The 18092-nt window shown below is 38.6% G+C and overlaps 1 protein-coding gene across 3 annotated transcripts in view; it reads right to left on the bottom strand.

The window, feature by feature from the left end:
* Positions 1-18092, bottom strand: part of MID1 (midline 1) — a 440931-nt gene that overhangs the window by 55100 nt on the left and 367739 nt on the right. For all 3 annotated transcript variants that reach the window (XM_043998250.1, XM_043998249.1, XM_043998248.1), the window contains exon 4: positions 71-178. In XM_043998250.1, the coding sequence (XP_043854185.1) occupies positions 71-178 (108 nt within the window). The remainder of the gene's footprint in view (positions 1-70; positions 179-18092) is intronic.

Raw genomic sequence — 18092 nt, 5'->3', positions numbered from 1 at the left:
GGTTGGGGTTCAGAGGATGGGAGAGGGAGGGTATTTATCCAGAGGAAATATTCAACAAGAGAAATCTTACCTTCCCTTCTTTTATTTTGGTTCCAATAATTTGGCGTCTCTGTTGGATGATTTCAATGAGCAAGTCACATTCCTCCATCAGTTTGGTTTCTTGTCGTGATGCGTTGACCTAGAGAATGAGTCACAATGGTCAGTGCACATCTGGACTTTTATTTTCAGTCATTGTTTACTTTAGCTCTGTGCAATATGTTTCTGGTGGCAGAACATACATCTGAAAAACTTTTTAAACTTTAGCTTTCCTTCTTATAGTTTCTAGCTTTGGGGAATTTTGGTTTTCTCTTGGCTTTCCTATCTTTAAAAGTGTCTGAAATTTGAAGCTAATAGAAGTAAGGAGCTAATCTGAAGATTTCATGTGTGAATATCCTTTGGGCAAATTTCCTCACATCATTCCAAAGAAATGTTTTTAATTCTAAAGTTCAGTCTCATAAATAAGAATTCAAGTTTGGGGTTCGGAGGCAAGGTTGCATTACCATAAATGTCATTAACACCTTTTTTATATACAAACCTTAATTACTCTGACTTTCTGCCTTACAAAACAATCTAGTATCATCATGAAAGAGCTGGCCTTGAAGCCAGGAAGACCTGAACATTCAAGTCTCTCCTTTAACACATGTTGGTTGTGTTCCTCTGGGCAAGTCACTTTAACTCTCAATGCTCTAGACAGTTCTCTAAGACTCTTAAGTTGCGGAGACAACATCTACCCACCTACTGATTTTAGCCAAAGGAGTTTCCTCACCAGGAAGATTTTATAACAATAAAATGATAGGTCCCTAACTCTATTGCAAATAGATCTTGTGATGGCTGAATTTTAAATCTTCTAAGTATGTTATTAAAAAAGACATGATACATTTTCAAATGTACAAAGTTCCAGAAAGAAATCACATCATTCTAGTAAAAAAGGGGGAGGGTTCTCTATTAAAGTTTTGATTTATACTTTTAAAAGTTTTTTTAAATTAATCTAGTTTTTATTGATGTCTTTTGTTTTGATGTCATATTGATTTCTGAATATATCTCCCCTTCTCCTACCAATGAACTATCTCTTAGGACAGAGATTTAAAAGAAAGATAACAAGAAAGCAGTTCAGGAAACCTAACCAATATCAGCCATAATAGTTGACAATTATTATGTTATGTTATGTTATGTTATGTTATGTTATGTTATGTTATGTGCATGGGTCAAATTCAGTATGGGGAGAGATAATTGGCTGGCTTGCCATAATATTGGGGTTCAGGAAATAATGAGAGAACTCTAGGTCTAGAGTTTCCTCTCTTTCAAACTGTCGTTTTTTTAAAAGTTATTTCACTAAGACTGATAAGAAAGGAAATTAACAGCCTCTTTTCCACAAACAAATGAGGTTTTATTAATGGGAACAAATATACAACACAAGTGAAGTTAATAGAGCCAGGGACAATAAGAAAGGGAATAAGGGAAGGGAAAGATATGACCCACTTCCCAGATGATTAGAATCTAAATTTCTAGGGTAACAAGGCTCCCAGGTACCTTGAATAAGCTCTGCTTCCTCAGCTACAAAAACTGACTCAAACCCTAAACTTGCTTCCAGCTCAGCTGGCCTGAAGAGCCAGCCTTGCTTCAACAACACAAACTCACCACCACCTGGAATCTGTATTTCCAAGGAGAATCAGCTCTTCAGTCCCTCCTGGTTCAGTGCGAAGGTCCATTTCTCCCTCTCTCCTCCTCTCTCTCTCTCCCTTCCTTCCTGCCTGCCTCTCCCACTGGAAGGGAGGTTCTTAGCCCTGCTGAGTCTCCAATTAGTTCAACAAACTTCCTGGGCCGTCCCCATTATAATTTGGCCAGGCCCATGTGAGCATGGGGGAACTCCTAGGTGGGGGTTAAATACTTTAGTTGGATACTTTGACTCAATAAATGTTCTTTGTGTTATACAGTCCCACCTAGTACAACACAAATCTGATCAGAGTTCCTTTTGTTTGTTCTATAAGCTCTTCAAGTACACACCCATCTTCTCTTTGGCTTTTCAAGATTACATCTTTTCAGTCTAACCAGAATGAAGCAAAGATGGGGTCATAGAAACCCTAAATCACAATTCCTTACATATGTTATGTTATGTTATATTATAATCATACAGTTATTTGTCTTATTCTACAGCCATAGTTCCCTATTGGGAGAGGATGTGGACATGAGGAGGTACAATTTCTCAACTAGCCTTTACTTTGTTTTTTTGTTTTTTGGGTTTTTTTTAAGTGAGGCAATTGGGGTTAAGTGACTTGCCCAGGGTCACACAGCTAGTAAGTGTTAAGTGTCTAAGGCCAGATTTGAACTCAGGTACTCCTGACTCCAGGGCTGGTGCTCTATCCACTGCACCACCTAGCTGCCCCTAGCCTTTACTTTGAATGCTTTCTTTAGCTTTTTTATCTAAGAGAATGCATGCGAACAGTTACCAGGTTGGGAGAAGCACTTAGAACATACTGTTTTCTTTCATGCAAAGATAGTTTTAATATTTTCCCTCACAATTAACAAGACAGAAAACACAGCTGTGAGAGATGGAGATAACAGTCCTAAATCATAATATCTTGGCTCAATCCCTGTATGAGTTTTCTTCCATCAGCACTGACCTCAAAACAATGAAGAATTATTGTAACCTTGGCAATTCTGGTGCATCTCTGGGAGAGGACATGGCCCAGCAATCAAATTTTGATGTAGGGTGTTGCATTTAAGCTAGAATGACTTTGTTTTCTAAAAATGAAGTAAAAGTAGACATAGGAAGAGAATATTTCAACTGCTGTTAAATTAAACTCTGGTGGAGCAGCTAGATTGCACAGTGGATAAAGCACCAGCCCTGGATTCAGGAGGACCTGAGTTCAAATCCAGCCTTAGACACTTGACACTTAATAGCTGTGTGACCCTGGGCAAGTAATCCTCATTGTCCCACAAAAAAAAAAAAATAAATAAAATTAAACTAAACTCTGGAATCTTTAGAATACCTTCTCACTCCTGTCAGGAAACAGGACTGATAGAAAGTAGGAAGGGAGGTTGCCCTGAGGAGAGGACTTGAAGATGCATCATTATCACTGAGAAGAAGCTGGCCATCACCACTGTACCCAGATGATCTGTACTCCATCAATCATGTGGCATGTTGGCTTATGGTAAAACATGAATGAAAGAAGGCATTCAATGGAATCATGGGAACATGTATAGAAGGTTGAGGTCAACTTCACTTAGCATTACTCCTACCTTTCAATAATTCATTTCAACAAATATTTATTAAATGCCTCCTGTGTGCAAGATGAGAAGCAGTTGAGTGTGTTTTTAAAGTTAATTGCTATTGCATCAGTTTTGGCAATGAGCATATTTTACTAATATATATATACACACACACACACTACACAATACATATGTAACATAGATACATTACACATATACACATATTACACACATATGTATGTGTGTATGTATATTTGTAGGTGTGTGTAGACACACACACACACACACACACACACACACACACACACACACACACCCATAAAGGATTGATCATGAGTTTCCCTAGCTTCTCATGGTCTCAGGCCAGAGAAAGCAGGAGAGAGCTTCAACATACATGGCTGTTAGCACAAGCAGGAGAAAAGCCCCCCAAAACTCATGATCTCAAGGAGAGTTCAGAAGATTTACAAAACCTATGCTGGAGAGAGTGAGATCGAGAGAGAGAGAGAGAGAGAGAGAGAGAGAGAGAGAGAGAGAGAGAGAGAGAGAAGGAACTCTTGGCCTTTTCTAAGAATTTTATCTTTTGTCTAGCTCAGTGAAGGACTGATGGGATCAAGCCACACCTAGATAAAGTACTTCACCTTTGCCTTTCAGCCAGGTTCTTTTACATTCTTCTCTATCCACTGAGCCATCTGGCAGCCATTTTTTTCTAGATCATCTAAAGGTGGAAAGGATACTAAAGAGCCTGAAGACTTGGATTTGTAATGTTGGGAAAATCCTTATTCCCACATTTTTGAGCTTCAATTTCTTCTTTGTAAAATGAAAGGGATATTTGGACATGGCCAACTTAGGGATGTGTTTCGCCTGAGTATATGTCTTTGTTAACAAGGGTCATGTTTTCTTTCTTTCTCCCACCCACAGAATGGAGAAGAGGGAGGTGATGAGGAAAGGGAAAAAATGTTTGTCAATTGATAAATAAATAAAATTTAATTAAAAAATTTAATGAAATGATTAACTAGAAAATATTTGGATCTCTTCTGGTTCTGAATATTATGATGCTCAACAAAACACTTTTTACATATGAAAATGGCTTTTCCTCTTGTAATCAATATAAATTCCACACAGTAAAAGCCCGGGTCTTCATCTTGATAATAGGATACTGTAGTAATATGGACCAGCTCTAGGTGATCTTAAATTCCAAGGTCCTCAAGATGTAGGTTATTGTGCAATTAAGTCAAAATGTCCATTTAAGTTGTATCACTGGGCCCAGTATGATTTGAATATTGGATATTCATTTACAGGATTTTTTGAGAAAAATTTTTTGGGGGCTAAGGGTGTTGTGTAGAAGAGTGAACTTATGATTTCAATGTTTTACAGAGTTTCCCAGTGAGGAAACCCCCTCCGTCTATTTTTTTTTTTTCAGATAACTGGGTCTCTTATAGCTTTAGAGATACTCAGGGTACTGAGAGTTTAAATGACTTGCCCAAGAGCCAATATTGCCCAAAGCCAATATTTATTAGTGGTTGGACTTAAACCTAGGTCTTCTTAGCTTGCCTAATAGGCAGACTCTTTAATCACTAGACCATGCTGCCCCTTTGGTTGGGGCTACTTTTATCAAAAGTTGCTCATGAGTTATAATGCAATACCAAATAAATTTTCAGAAATACAATATCCTAGATTTTCTCATAATGTAGGATTTATCCCAGAATTTGAAATATGATCTCTCCTAAAAAGAATGTAGGTTCCCTGAGGGCAGAGATTATTTCAGTCTTTTCTTTGTAATTGTTGCACTAGAGCTCTTTCCTCAGCATTCTGAACACAGGCTAGCAGCAGCATGACCCACAGTGGTACCAACACTCAGATATCCTCAATGAACATCTCTTCTCTTCTCTGAATGGCCTTACCTTATTATGGATAAGAAAACCTTTTCTTAACTGACAGATGGAGTGTGAGTGTTTTGTTTTGTTCTAATCTCAGACCTAGGCTAACAACCCATTCTGAGCCACGTCTGATCTACTTTAGGTTCTTAATAAATATTTGTTAAACTAACTCTAGTCAACAAATAGTGTTCATGGGATTGAAGACCCAGAACCGAGATGGACTAGAGTGCTCAGTCATCTGGCCCAGCGTCTTCTTTTTACTGGGGTTCAGATGCATTAAATGAATTGGGTCTCACAGCCTGTATGTCAGGATTATGACTTGGAATCCAATGAATATAATGCTTTGCTTTTCTGTAAAAACAGAAAAGTTGACTCACTTTGGGTTCTTTTGTATAAACCTTTACAGCTCCAATATATTTTATATTAAAAAGTGGTATATCATTATTTGAAAGTTATTCTAATAATGTTACTAAGATTATTGTACAACAGAGAATTTCCCTACTGTTGCTCTACTATTATTGCCCATTTAACATTTTATGGAGAACTCACACAAGGCAAGAGCTCACACGGAGGTCAGAAGTGATACAAGGAAACTTTCGAGGTCTCTAAGAAGAGCTTTGGAATCAATTGTGAGACATGGGAGACAGTGGCACAGGACTGCCTAGTAGGGTATGCCCGCATCAAAGAAGGTGCTGTGTTCTATGAGCAAAACAGAATTACAGTAGCTCAAAAGAAATGTGAGATGTGCAAATTTAGAGACTTTACCTAATAGGAACAAAGGTTCCTATGGACTCTTTGTGCCTGACCTATGGTAGAGCCTTTTGAGCTCCTATTGGTCTGATAAATAACAGTTGTAAACACTGTACCTTGACCCTGACATAATAATATCATTTTGGTCCTCTTTGAGAAGGAAGGATAACAACCATAGTCTTTACAGATTCAATTATTTGAATATTATCCACATATAAAACACTATTTCAAATTACTGAATGGCAATTGATTTTTCCATAGATACAAATGTCTTTACAATCAGTCATATTGATTGGTTGTGATTTCTGAGCATTGTTTTTTTATTCAGAAATCTGTTAAGATAATAGAAATATTTGGAGGAGGTAGATAGAGTATGGTAGGTACAGCACCCTAAACTTCCTATCTCCATCACACTCATACAAGTTAGGCTACTTTTTCCTTTAATGATATTAGAATTGTCTTTGAGATATGATTGATTCATAGGAATAAGATTTTGACCATTAATCTAGCATTCTGGTCACTTGGGTACAAAACAAGAAGGACAAGAGAAGTTGGGTCCATTCCCTAAGTCTTCAGACTCTTGGCCATTAGCATAAACAAGACTGGGAATATGTGTTTAGCTGAAACAATTTTTGTTGGTGCTACTGTTGTTTTTTTCTGGATGTACACTTTTTCCCCCTACCCTGAAACCCTTTCCTCTTCTATTGCTGAATAAACCTCCTTTTGATTAATATCTCTTTTCATACCTAAATTATCAGAAGACTAGCATGAGTCAGGAACAGCTCATTGCAACCAACTTGAAGTATCAGGAACCTCAGCTTAGCCTTTCAGTTTCATATATGTCATTCCTATCTATATTTCAAGCTTGGGCTATATAACTGTAAGGGAGATAAGAAGAACTTTGCACCCACTGCAGCCTCGGGGCCCCCTTAGGAATCTGTCTATAAGTGGGGTCCCTACAAGTCAGGTCTTGACTTTTTTTACTACTATAAGAAGTTAAATTTACACTAATGTCTCTAAGATAAAAATCAGGAAGTGGGGATTACCCAGTCTTCAGCGCCACATCTCCTTGCAGTTGTCAATGTCATTAAAAGGCCCTCAAGGCAGGGGCAGCTAGGTGGCCCTGTGGATAAAGCACCGACCATGGATTCAGAAGGACCTGAGTTCAAATCTGACCTCAGACACTTAACACTTAGTAGCTGTGTGACCCTGGGCAAGTCACTTAACCCTCGTTGCCCCGCAAAAAAACCCCAAAAAACAAAAAGCAAAAAACCAAAAGTCCCTCAAGGCCCAGATCCATAGAATCACAGATTTAATACTGGAATGGACCTAAATCTCATCCTTCTATTTTATAGATGAGAAAACTGGAACTCCCAAAGGGTGACTTGTTTAATATCATAGAGACAGTAAGTGCAAGGCTGGCACATGAACCCAGATGTTGTTGCTACAAAGCCAGGCGACTAGGTAGCACAGTGGATAGAGCACTGGGCCTGGAGTCAAGAAGAGCCAAGTGCAAATCCAGCTTCAGATACTGATTAGCTGTGTGATCCTGGGGAAGTCACTTAACCTTTTTGCCTTAGTTTCACCAAATGTAATATGGTGATAAAAACAGCACCTATTTCCCAAGGTTGTTGTGAGGATCAAATGAAATAATATGTGTAAGGCACTTAGCACAGTGTCTGGGGCATAATAAATGCTATATAAATTGATTGCTAGTTGTTATTATGATTATTATTCTTTCACTGTACCATTCTCTCTTTTTAATCTAAGCCACTTTTGACTCTTCTCTATCCTTGGTGACTTTTATATAAGTTAGATAAACATATCACTTTAATCCTCAACTTAACACTTTAAAAAGTTGCTTCCTTGCATTCCTTCCTGCAAACTGTTTTGTATCTGTTTAATAACTCTCTGGCAGCTAGATGGTGCAGCCTACTAAAATGACTCAACAACAACAATACAAATCTTTAGTCATCTTTTTTTTTTTTTTTTTAAGTAAGGCAATTGGGGTTAAGTGACTTGCTCAGGGTCACACAGCTAGTAAGTGTTAAGTGTCTGAGGTCGGATTGGAACTCAGGTCCTACTGAATCCAGGGCCAGTGCTCTACCCACTGCGCCACCTAGCTTCCCCCTAGTCATCTCTTTTTAAAAAGTAAATATCCACATTAAATTCATACCAAGAACCATTGTTGTCTCATTTTATATCAGGTTGTAAATTTTTGATTCTGCGTTTCAAGAGCCCTCAAAAGATGACCCCACACTAACTCAGCAGTTTGTCTTCCCTGGCTATCTGCAACCTCTGTTTCAGAAGAATAGCACTATTGATCCAGCTCTGAAACAACTGATCAATGACTTGTTGTTGTTGTTCAGTCACTTTCAGGTGTGGCTGAATCTCTGTGACCCCATTTGGGGTTTTCTTGGCAAAGATACTGGAGCGGTTTGCCATTTCCTTCTCCACCTCATGTGACAGATGAGGAAACTGAGGCAAACAGGGTTAAGTAACTTGCCTAGGGTCACATAGAGAGCAAGTGGTTGGGACCAGACTCGAACTCACACAAAAATGAGTTTTCCTGACTCCAGGCCCAGCACTTTATCCATTTTGCCATGTTGTTGCCACAATCAAGGACTTATTGGGTGCTTATTGTGTCTAAGACTACTGAGTATTATAGGAAGATGACGAAAGTATTGTATAAGCATAATCCCAATAAATCTCTTTTCTACACTCACCAATCTACCAGCTGACCATATTCCTTTGTTCCTTTAAAGTTTGATCACAAAGGTGAAAGATGGATGTCAGAAAATGAAGAGAATGAATGACGATTTCTCACCTTACCTGTTTGACCTTGAAAGCCCCATCCCTTAGGTCTGGCTCAGCACTAGGCTTACAAATTAAAATTGGGGCTGGTTTAGGCAGATCTGTCTTGCTTGGTCTTGGTAGTCCTCCCTTGTAACATTATTTAACATGATGAGAAACCAATCCAATCAACAGTCTCTGTGGCTGAATTACTCAGACTTCCTGAACTTTGCACACTGATGGGTTTTCAGCTCTTCGTGAAGACTGGGAGAGATTTAGTCTCTCATATTAATCAGTGGGAATATTAATGGTTCAGTTAATTTCTCCAGAATATTTGGTCCATAGTCCCTACTGAAAAGCCCACCTGTGGCCAAAGATTATGACTGCTCACTAAGGCAGCTCAATGGTGTTATAGTATTTTGAACATAAGGTGGGTTTGCAAGAGCAGTTTATTTTCTCCTTGTCACATGAGTTATAAACATTAAAAGGATTTAATTACACATGCACATAAAAGAGGACTATACATCTGTGAAATGTTCTCTCTCAGTCTGTAAACTGTTCCTATGGTATTATTTCTAAAAACGTGCTCTCTTAATTTGACTTGTCTTCAACTCTGCAACAGGATATTCAGTCTGTAGCGTAAACATGATCATATTTCAGGCATACGAAGGTGTCAAGCATTGAGAAATATTTTCTGAAAAAAAATGTAGACAAATACTAGTGGGAAAATATGTAATGCTACCTCCTACACATGCAACTTAATTGAATATATATTTTTAGAGTGCAGCCATCTTCCCATTTGAAGGCCCTCTGTAATGAAATTTCACTATATCAGCAGGGTCAAACTCTATTTCTTTACTGGACATTGTTGTTATCATTCAGTCAATTCAGTTGTGTCCAATTCTCCATGACACCCATTTTGGGATTTTCTTGGCAAAGATACTGGAATGATGTGCCATTTCCTTCTCTAGCTCATTTTAGAAATGAGGAAACTGAGGCAAACAGGGTTAAGTGACTTGCCCAGGGTCACATGGCTAGTAAGTTTCTGAGGCTGAATTTGAACTCACAAAGATGAATCTTCCTGATTCCAATCCCAGTGCTCCATCCACTGAGCCACCATGCTGCCACAAGTGGGGACTGACTTCATGCAAACTTAGTAATTGTATTTTTAGGAATCTATTGGGAAACAGGACTGTCAGAAAAGGAGATCAATCATCTCAATGGGAAGCTTGCTAGGTGGCACTGTGAATAGATGCTAGGCTTGGAGTTAGGAAAACCTGAGTTCAAATCTGTCCCCAGAGATTCATTTTCTGTGTGACCCTGGGCAAGTCACTTAACCTCCGTTTCCTCAACTGTAAAATGGGAATAATAATAATACCTACCTACCTACCTACATCAAAGGGCTGTTGTGAGGATCAAAGAACATGATATTTGTAAATGCACTTAGCACAGTGCTTGAAATAGAGCACTGTGCTTTCCTTCATTTTTCCCCTTTCCTCCCTTTCTTCTCTGCCTCCTCCCTCCCTGCCTTCTTCCCTTCCTTTCCTTTCTCCTTCCCTCCCTTCTTTTCTTCCTCCCTCCTTGCAAGTAAAGCCTCAATGCTTCCTTGCTTCCCTGCCCTCAGCTGATGCTTGAAATTCCCCCATCAGATCCCAGTCCCTTGAGTCTATAGTTTTGATCTATTAGAAAGTCTAAATCTCTCTGGGAAGGGCAACACTTTAAGCTATTATCTACCAATGAAGCTGGAGGCATGGAAAATAGATTTCAACTTCAACATCAATAGCTTTGCTCAAGACATGACATATTTGGAAGCAGTAATCAGGGGTTCTTAGCCAGGGCTCTGTGATACTGTATGTGTGTGTGTGTGTGTGTGTGTGTGTATGTATGTGTATATGTGCACGTGTGTACATGCACTTATATATATATAGATATACACATATAAACAAACATGATGTGATTATACACATACATAGATATATACATATGAACACAATATATGTATATGTGTGTATATGTATAACTATTTCAATATAATTGGCTTCCTTTGTCATCTTAAACATGTATTCAATTATATTGAAAATATCAAAAAATATATACATATACATTTTTCATTTAAAAAACATGAACAGTCCACAGGATTCACTAGACTGTCTTGGGGTACCCCGCCCCCCCCGGCCTTGGTTAATATTCCTGTAGTGCATGATCTATCTCTGAATGAAGCCCTCTACCACTCTTAATTTCAAGAGGGGTCTAAGAAAGGGTAGGGCTCTCACTGAAGTGAAACCATCATACCTTTCTGTTCCTTGGTCCCACAGCGGCACACTAGACTGAGAGCTGGAGCCTGTGGATTCATAGACTGGCTGTGTCACTAACTGCCTGCTTGGTCTTGGATAAACAACTTCACGTCTTTGGGTGCCAAAGTCTTTATCTGCACCCGAGGGGACTGGTGGTCAGAGGGAGCGCTCCAAGGCCATCCATCAGGTGTAACCCCTTCACTTTACAGTAGTGAATTAGCTCAAGGTAACCCATGGACGGAGTCAGCGGCAGAAGCAGGAAGCTGATTGAGATGCTCTGATTCCAAGTCCTGTTTTTTTGTTTTTGTTTTTGTTTCCCCCTCTACTCCAAGGTGCTCACGCATGTTTAAAAGAGTCAGATTCTGACCCTAGGTCCTTTGATTGCACATTCCTCACTCTCTTCCATGTTGTCTCTCGTCATCAGCAGAAGCGATAACAAGTATTAACAATGACTAAAACTACAATACATGGCTTTGTTAAGTTATTGTTGGAAGAGGGTAAGAAACCCATACTTCGCTGGCTGTGTGTTTTTTTTTTTTTGAGAGTTTCACCATATGTAGTAGCTATGTTGCTTTATTATAGTGGAATGTTACTTTATTTCTGCTCTGTGGTATCTCAGAACAACCACCAGAAATCTCATGAAAAAGCCTTCCAAATTTCAAAGACTGAAGTGATTAGGTTACAAAAGGCTATAAAAATGGCTAAGGACATTTGTGTTAGATGGCAACCAGAGGTGAGTGAATTACTTAGAAGTAATAAACACCCTCCGGCCGTACATTAGGCAATTCAAAGTAAATAGCCACTTTTAAATGTCTCTGTGGGTTAAAAATGAAACAAAACAAAAAAACTTTAAACAGATTTATTTCCAAAGTGTATTACATTATACTAGTCCACCATGAAGATTTTCATGAATAATTTTTAGCAAAAAAGTGACCTTATTTTTTTTCCACTGCCTCCCTGGCCCCCTGACACTGAATAACTTGTTATATCAATGGCGTCTCTTGAATATGTCTCCTTTTATTACTGCTGCCACCTCACTCTAGTTTGGGCTCTCATTATCTCTTACAGGACCTATTATAATCGATTTCTTTTTCTACAATTACTACCCAACCATTTTCCTAATGCACAGCTCTGATCAACTTAGTTAAACTCAGCAAACTTTTATTAAGGGCCTACTACATGCACAGTGGATTAAAGTGTGGGGCCTGGAGTCAGAAAGATTCTTCCTGAATTCAAATCTGGCCTCAGATACTTACTAGCTATGTGACCCTGGGCAAGTCACTTGATCTTGTTTGCCTCAGTTTCCTTATCTGTAAAATGAGCTGGAGAAGGAAATGGCAAACCACTCCAGTATCTCTGCCAAGAAAATCCCAAAATGGGGTCAGGAAGAATTAGAGATGACTAATCGACTAAACAAGCAACAACAACAAAACTAATTATTATAAATACTCCAGTATCTCTGCCAAGAAAACTCCAAATGGGGTCACGACTGAAGTGATTGAATAATCCTAACAATAGCCCATGCTGGGCACTGGACTAAGTGATTAAATTCAAGAAAAGGCAAAAACAGTACCTGCCCTCAAGGAACTTACAATCTTCTGGGAGAGACAACATGCAAAAAAAATACCTTACATGCTAAGATATATTCGGGGTAAATTGGAAGTAATCTTAGAGCAAAAGTAAAAAGCACTGAGAAAGAATGAAGAATGAAAACTTGAACTGATACTTGAAGGAAACCAGGCAGTGGAGACAAGGAAGGAGAACACTGCAAACGTGAGGATAGCCAGTGAAAATTCAGAGTCAGGGGGGCACCTAGGTGGCGCAGTGGATAAAGCACTGGCCCTGGATTCAGGAGGACCTGAGTTCAAATCCCACCTCAGACACTTAACACTTACTAGCTGTGTGACCTTGGGCAAGTCACTTAACCCTCATCCTCCCCCCCCCCCAAAAAAAAAAAAGAAAAGAAAGAAAAAAAAAAAGAAAATTCAGAGTCAGGGATGGAGTATCTTCTGAGAAGAGCCTCAAGAAAGGCCTTGGCACTGAATCACAGACTACATAAAGGGGAATAAATTATAAGAAGACTGGAACAGAAGGGGCCAGGTTGTGAAGGGCTTTAAAAGCCAAACAGGATTTTATTGGTGATCCTGAAAGTAATTGGGAATTACTAGAATTCATTGAATGGTAGGGTGATATGGTTACACCATGTTTTAGGAAGATCACTTTGGGGGCTGAGAAGAGGATGGAATGGAGATGTTGAAGGCCAATCTACACTTCACTTCTCATTGTTCCTTGTGTACATTTGAGCTCTACTTTTGGCCTTCTTTTTGATCCTATTGTCCCGGTTCTCCTGACAGCTCCTCTCAAATGGTATAGAGGCTAGAGAGCTCATTCTAAAGTGAGAAAACTTCGGTTCAAATCTTGTCTGTCCTACTTCCTACTTATTTGACCTTGGAGGCAAGGCATTTAACTTTGGTCCTCAGTTTCCTCATCTATGAAATGAAAGGATTGGTTTAGTTCAGGGGTTATTAAGCTTTCTTTTTGTCATGGATACCACTGGTGGTCTGGTGAAACCTATGGATCCCCTCTCAAAATAATGTTTTTAAATGCATTAAATAAAATACATAGGCTTACAAAAGAACAATCACCATCATCATCACCACCACCAATTATTGTAATTGAAGCCATATTTAGACCCCAGGCCTGTGGTTCGGTCTTTCTTTTTTTTTTTTTTTTTTTGTGTTTGAAACATTCTTTCACTTAAGAGCCTTGGGTCTAATCTCCAAAGTGTCTTCTAACTCTAAATCCTATGGTATCTAGATTTTATGAACCCAGTAGTCTGCCAGTTCTCACTTCAGATCTTTTTTTTTTCCCCCTGTGCTTATTGAATTTGTGAAATTGGTCTTCTGCTACTTTCTACTTTGAATTGTTTCCCTAGCATATTCTCTCCGACATTTTTAGAACCACAGTGGAGTGAAACTCTCTCTTTAGCATCCTCTCCTACCATCGAATGCCAACAGTAAAACCTTTGGGCCGTGAGCTCCATGACATGCTATGACCAAATCATTCTTCTCTTCAAAAAACTCCTGTGACTCTCATCTACCTACTAAATTTAATTCAAATTTTTGAATACTATAGTTAATACTATAATATTAACCCAACTTTCTGGATTTATTTCCTACTATTATATACAGCCTATGGTTCCATCCAAATTTGAATAATGGAATATTTGATATCTCCTTAACATACCCCATGCTTTCCTGTCTCAGTGTCTTTGTTTATTTTATTCTTCTGCTTGCTATACTCTCCCCTGCTCACAAGTACCCAGGCATAGAACCGTCATGGAAAGTTCTAGAAATAGGGGCATCTTGGCATCACTCAACCAAGAAGCACTTATCTAATACTTACTACATGCCAGGCACTATAAAATGTGCTGGGTATACTGAGATAGGCAAAAGCAGTCCAACGAGGGACACAACATGTATATAAATACATCATGTCTACAAAGTAGATGGAAGGTAAGCCTAGAAAAGCAAGAATCACTATTGACAACACACACAACAGGGAAGGCTGACCAATTACAGAACTTTCAGGCCCAATTTAATCCTGGCAGTCTGTGGAGAAATATCTTAGAACAGATTCTTTTAAAGGAAGGTTACTAAAACATGATACGTCAAGCACCCCATTGAGAGACTGGAAAAGCAATAAATAATTGCTAGCAATCAACAACTTGAATTTCAGTTTGAAATTGATGGTACACTTTCTGTATTGCTTTTAATTTTCCCATATAGAAATGCATGACATCATCCCTGCTTCTGTATGAATTACTTTAACTCTTGGCTCTTTGGAAGTTTGATTTTTTTTTCCCCAGGAGAAAAATTGTCTGAGTTCAGTCTCATGGTTTTTCAGCTTAACGCCATAGAACCTATCTTTCTCTGCTTCCATGACAAAAAAAAAAAAAAAAAAAAAAGATAAACTCCATTCCAAAGTGTCAAAATAAAGAGATAAGTAGGTGCCACATAATTAATTCAGAAAAACAATAAACTCTTCCCTTCCTTTCTCTCATTAACTTCATAGTTTAGGAAACAAATGCTGTAAGCCCTTCCTTCTGGGCCAGGACTCAATGAGGGGGAAAAAACCCCAGCACTCATCAATTAATCTGTCATTGGTACTCATTCTCCACTGGGCCTTTTCCAATAAGTTTCCCCAAAATTCAGACTTTCCATTAAGTGCTTAACCTCTCCTTCTTCCTCTACGAACTGAGCAAACAGACCCCTAACTTTGTCTTTAGAGAAATAAAATAAATGATGAGTATTATTTGGGAGGGGGGAATGGGGAAATGGTATTTGAGCAGGGGAAGGGACTCAGACTTCTAGTCGGGAGGGGAAGTATCTATCAAATACTATTATATTAGTCACTTTCAATTATGTCACTTCCTGTTTAATCACATTCCATTATTCTTGTTGTTATTATTATTATTTTGCTGCAATTCCTAACGACATGAAATACTGGAAAAAAAATGAAACTGGGCCCCTCTCTGGGCTTGGGTTACTTGGGTACAGATGAAATCTACTCCCCTGCAAAGCTTCAGGGGATGAATCTGATCCCTGCCCATGGAATTTAAAAAGGGTTGATTATAACAATGAAAATGCTGGAAATTTTAATAAACCATCAAAATGTTAGATTTTGTTCTGTAATCATGAAGCATCCACAGATGATGCCTACTGAATATCCTGAAATGTCACCACTGCAGAGCATTTACATACAAGGGCAGATTGAATTGAAGGTTTGGTTTTGTTCAGTTATAAAAAACATAAGAGAAGGCTGGAGGCCAGGGGGAAGAATCTGTCCCTGTGGTGAGCTACTTTGTTAAGGGCAAGATCAGATGTGGGATAAATGAGCATGGGAAGGCCTTTCTTATGGTGAAGTGTTGATTTTCAAGGCTACCACCACATTTCTGGTTTGGTTGATGGGCTCCACTGGAGAGCAGAACAGAAGCTGGTTTTACCCTCATCCTAGTTTCCCTATAGCTCTATAACCTGAAGACTAATTATGAGGCCAAATGGGATTTGTATTTGGCAGGCATTTTGATCCTGACCTTGGTCATGCATGATTTCAGGGCCAAAAGCTACATACAGGTGTTCATCTGTAACTTACCATGAAGTCAACAGGAGCTATATCTGAGTAATAGTGAGCAAAATTTTGTTTGGAAGAATGATAAATGAAATCCAGTTACTTGGACAACAAACAAAATTTGTAATTTTTTTTCCTTCTTGAAATACTCTTGATTTTCCATCACCTCAGCTTGGTTTCAATGTTGCCTTAAGTCTTAGACTAAGACTTAAGTCATAAACTAAGCACTGTTGCAATGTAGAAAGTATTTTTTTTAATTCTGAAGTTGATACTACCCAAAAGAGTTCACATATGTTTTATTCTAGATTGCTTGAAATTCCAGCTCTAACGAGGCCAGGAAAACTCACAATTTCCATACCAAACTGGTACACTACCTTCCCTTCTCTACACTTCTTACCTGCCGGTTACAGAAAGGGAAGGAGCTCAGAATCAGAAAAAGAAGGCACCACGCCAGGTAATGAAAACATTGCCAGCATTAGTGTGATTGCCAAGAACAAAGCCTTTTTATTGTTTAATAGAACCCTTAAGGGAATACCCCATCAGCATACTTCTAATTTTTCCTAGACCACAAACAAGAAGAATTCTCTAAGCCTATTTCATGGAAAACAGAAGGGAAAAATACTTTATTTTATAAAAACCAAAAGCAGTCTTTTGTTTAAGTAGCCAAAGTCTGATTAAATATTAGCATTTTGATTTTTCTAAATATTAGCATTTTGATTTTTCTTTTTATATGGAAAATCTTTTTTTTGGAGAGCCTCCACCTAGCTACCCCTTTCTACTTATACTGGAGATAGTTGGGTCAAAGAAATTTCAGAAATTCTATAGACATTTTAACTTTGATACCATTATTTTACGAGAACAGCAGAGAGGGATTATTTTATATCAAAAAATGATCTTAATCTCATTTGAGTTACATTCTTGGTTTCATCTCTTGCAGCAGGCTGTCCCTCCAAGACCTTCTTTCCATCTATCCCCCCTTATGCATTCATTTGCAGAACTGAGTAGGACACAGCAGACACAGCACTGATCTGGTTTTCTTTTTTTCCTTTTTAAAAATTCCAAACTTAACCTCCAAGAAAGTGAGCATTTCCATCTACATTGCAGAGTGGGAGATGATTATACATGTGATGGTGGAACTCTACTAGGCTGAACTTTTTTTCTTCTTTAATATATTATAAATTCAACATGTAACTTTAAAACTCATCCTGCTCATTTACAATTCCTTCTGTTTTCTTCTCATTCGCATTCCCAAATTCTTTATTTCCTTCCCAATGGGAAAAAATCATATAACAAATATGCATAGTCAAGAAAAACAAAGTCCCACATTAGCCATATCCAAACATGTATGTTTCATTCTGCATCCTCAGTCCATTACCTTTCTGCCAAGGGGTGGGGAGCATGTTTCATCATTTGTTCTCTGGAATCCTGGTTGGACCAATCATTATTATACTCACCAGAATTCTTAAGCCCTTCAAATTTGTTTTTCTTTTCAATGTTGCTATTATATAAATTGTTTTTTACCTTTTGTGTTGGTTCTAAAAAGCCTTCCCACGTGTATCAGAAACCATATTTTCCATCATTTCTTTTTTTTTTTTTTTTTACAGGGCAATGAGAGTTAAGTGACTTGCCCAGGGTCACACAGCTAGTAAGTGTCAAGTGTCCGAGGCTGGATTTGAACTTAGGTACTCCTGACTCCAGGGCTGGTACTTTATCCACTGCACCACCTAGCTGCCCCCTCCATCATTTCTTAAAGTACAGTAGTACTCTATTATAGGGCATCTACGTGACACAGTGACTACTGGACTTGGAATCAAAAAGACATCCTCATGAATTCAAATCTGGTCACAGACACTTACTAGCTGTGTGATCCTGGGCAAGGCACTTAACCTCATTTACCTCAGTTTCCTCATCTGTTAAATGAGCTGGATAAGAAAATAGCAAACCACTTTGGTATCTTTGCCAAGAAAACAATGCTTGTCGACTGACTGACATCCTTCAT

This window comes from Dromiciops gliroides, chromosome 3 (genome assembly GCF_019393635.1).
Source record: "Dromiciops gliroides isolate mDroGli1 chromosome 3, mDroGli1.pri, whole genome shotgun sequence".
Taxonomy (NCBI): Eukaryota; Metazoa; Chordata; class Mammalia; order Microbiotheria; family Microbiotheriidae; genus Dromiciops; species Dromiciops gliroides.
The sequence above is the reverse complement of the archived record's forward strand: the minus strand, read 5'-3'. Positions and strand labels throughout refer to the sequence as shown.